General features: G+C 59.5%; 1 protein-coding gene across 1 annotated transcript in view; it reads left to right on the top strand.

The window, feature by feature from the left end:
* Positions 1 to 375: 375 nt before the first annotated feature.
* Positions 376 to 1,549, top strand: part of LOC119585541 — a 4,201-nt gene continuing 3,027 nt past the window's right edge. The window contains exon 1 of the mRNA XM_037934166.1: positions 376 to 1,488. Within this exon, the coding sequence (XP_037790094.1) occupies positions 376 to 1,488 (1,113 nt within the window). The remainder of the gene's footprint in view (positions 1,489 to 1,549) is intronic.

Below are 1,549 nucleotides of genomic sequence, written 5' to 3'. Positions count from 1 at the left end.
TGCACTTGAATGTATTTTATCAACCTCTAATCTTTGATCAGATTCAGGATTCATCTTCATCTTTCTTCCCTTTAGCTTTTCCAAATACGCGTTATTCACGGACGTGTTTACTGAGCAGCAAGCGCACCTTCAGCGTAGCAAACAACTGCGACAAGTACCCTTTTAGTGAGGCCAGAAACCGCGCGAGGTCACGCGATGCAACAATAAGTCACATTGGAAGCTGGCAATGTCCCTTTCATTAATAAAGAAACGGTTCGATACGTAGCCTCCGCCGGGCGGCTCCGCAGGGCGCCTTCGTCTGCGCCGAGCCAGGACTCCGGCGGCCGCGCGCGGGACCGGACCGCAGCTCGAGCTCCGTCTGTCAGCTCCTTCAGGATGGTGCTCGTCACGCTGAGTGTGCTGGTGAGTCGGTCCGGCTATCGCATTCTGGGCGCCTGCCTGAAGATCATCAGGGCTCTCGGGGGCTTCCCCTACTCCTGGAAGGACGTCGAGCGCCCCAGCAGAGGCTTCGAAAGGGCTTTGGGCAAGATAAAGCCTCAAGCTGGAATCCTGAACGGCCTTCCGTACTTGTTCGAGAAAAAGTTATCTCTGGCGGTGTGCTCTTGGCTGTTTACGTTCCTGATGGCCGCGCACACGGGGGCATTCACCGTTCTGAAAGTCCTGCAGAGCAAGAACAGAGCCACGACCACCACGGACGTCGCCCAGACCATCAGCATGGTCGTCGTGGCCGTGTCGTCCTTCGGGCTGCTCGCCAACTTGGCCTTCAACAACCCCAGCCTGTTCGTCCTGTCGTCCAAGCTGCACGCCATCGTGTCCCACGCGCGCGAGCATCCCTGGAAGCCCCACAGGGACGCCCTGTTCATGATCACGCTGCTGGTGTGTGAGGCCACCTTTGCCGTTGACTGCTACGAGTGCACGCACCACATCGTCAACCTCATTCTGCACAAGGAGATCACCTTCATGATCATGTACCTGAGCCTCGGCTACTTCCTGCTGCTGGTGATGCTCAACGCCGTCATGGCCGGGACCATGTTCCTCTACTACGCGCTGTCGAGGATGATGGCCTCGGGCTACGAGCACCTGCTGCACGAGCCCAAGACCCGTCTGCCGCAGACCAGGAGCGGGCGCGTCGAGGATCCCACGGTGGCGCCCGTGTTCATGCCGTCGCCGGCGGGCGAGGCTGAGGCCGCGTTCGTGCGACTTCTGGCCACGAAGGGGAAGGGCGAGGTGACGGTCACGCCCGTGACGCACGAGGACCTGCGCCTCGCCGAGGACATCGTCGAGAACCTGCACGAGTATCAGCGGCGTTTCAACAAGTACTTCTCGCTGGCGGCGCTCCTGGTGCAGCTGCAGTCCGTGATCACCGTCACCGTGTCCATCTTCATGGTGCTCACCGCCGGAGGATCCCTGGGGGTCTGCGCCAGGATCCTCCACCAGACCTGCTTCCTGGTCCTCCTGTGCTGCGGCCCAGATGGCGTCAACTTCAGGGTGGGTCAAGGCGGATGAGCCTAGAGGTTAGGGAGGAAAGAATCCTGAAATAACGTTATGA

Source organism: Penaeus monodon, chromosome 20 (assembly GCF_015228065.2).
Source record: "Penaeus monodon isolate SGIC_2016 chromosome 20, NSTDA_Pmon_1, whole genome shotgun sequence".
Classification (NCBI taxonomy): domain Eukaryota; kingdom Metazoa; phylum Arthropoda; class Malacostraca; order Decapoda; family Penaeidae; genus Penaeus; species Penaeus monodon.
The sequence above is the reverse complement of the archived record's forward strand: the minus strand, read 5'-3'. Positions and strand labels throughout refer to the sequence as shown.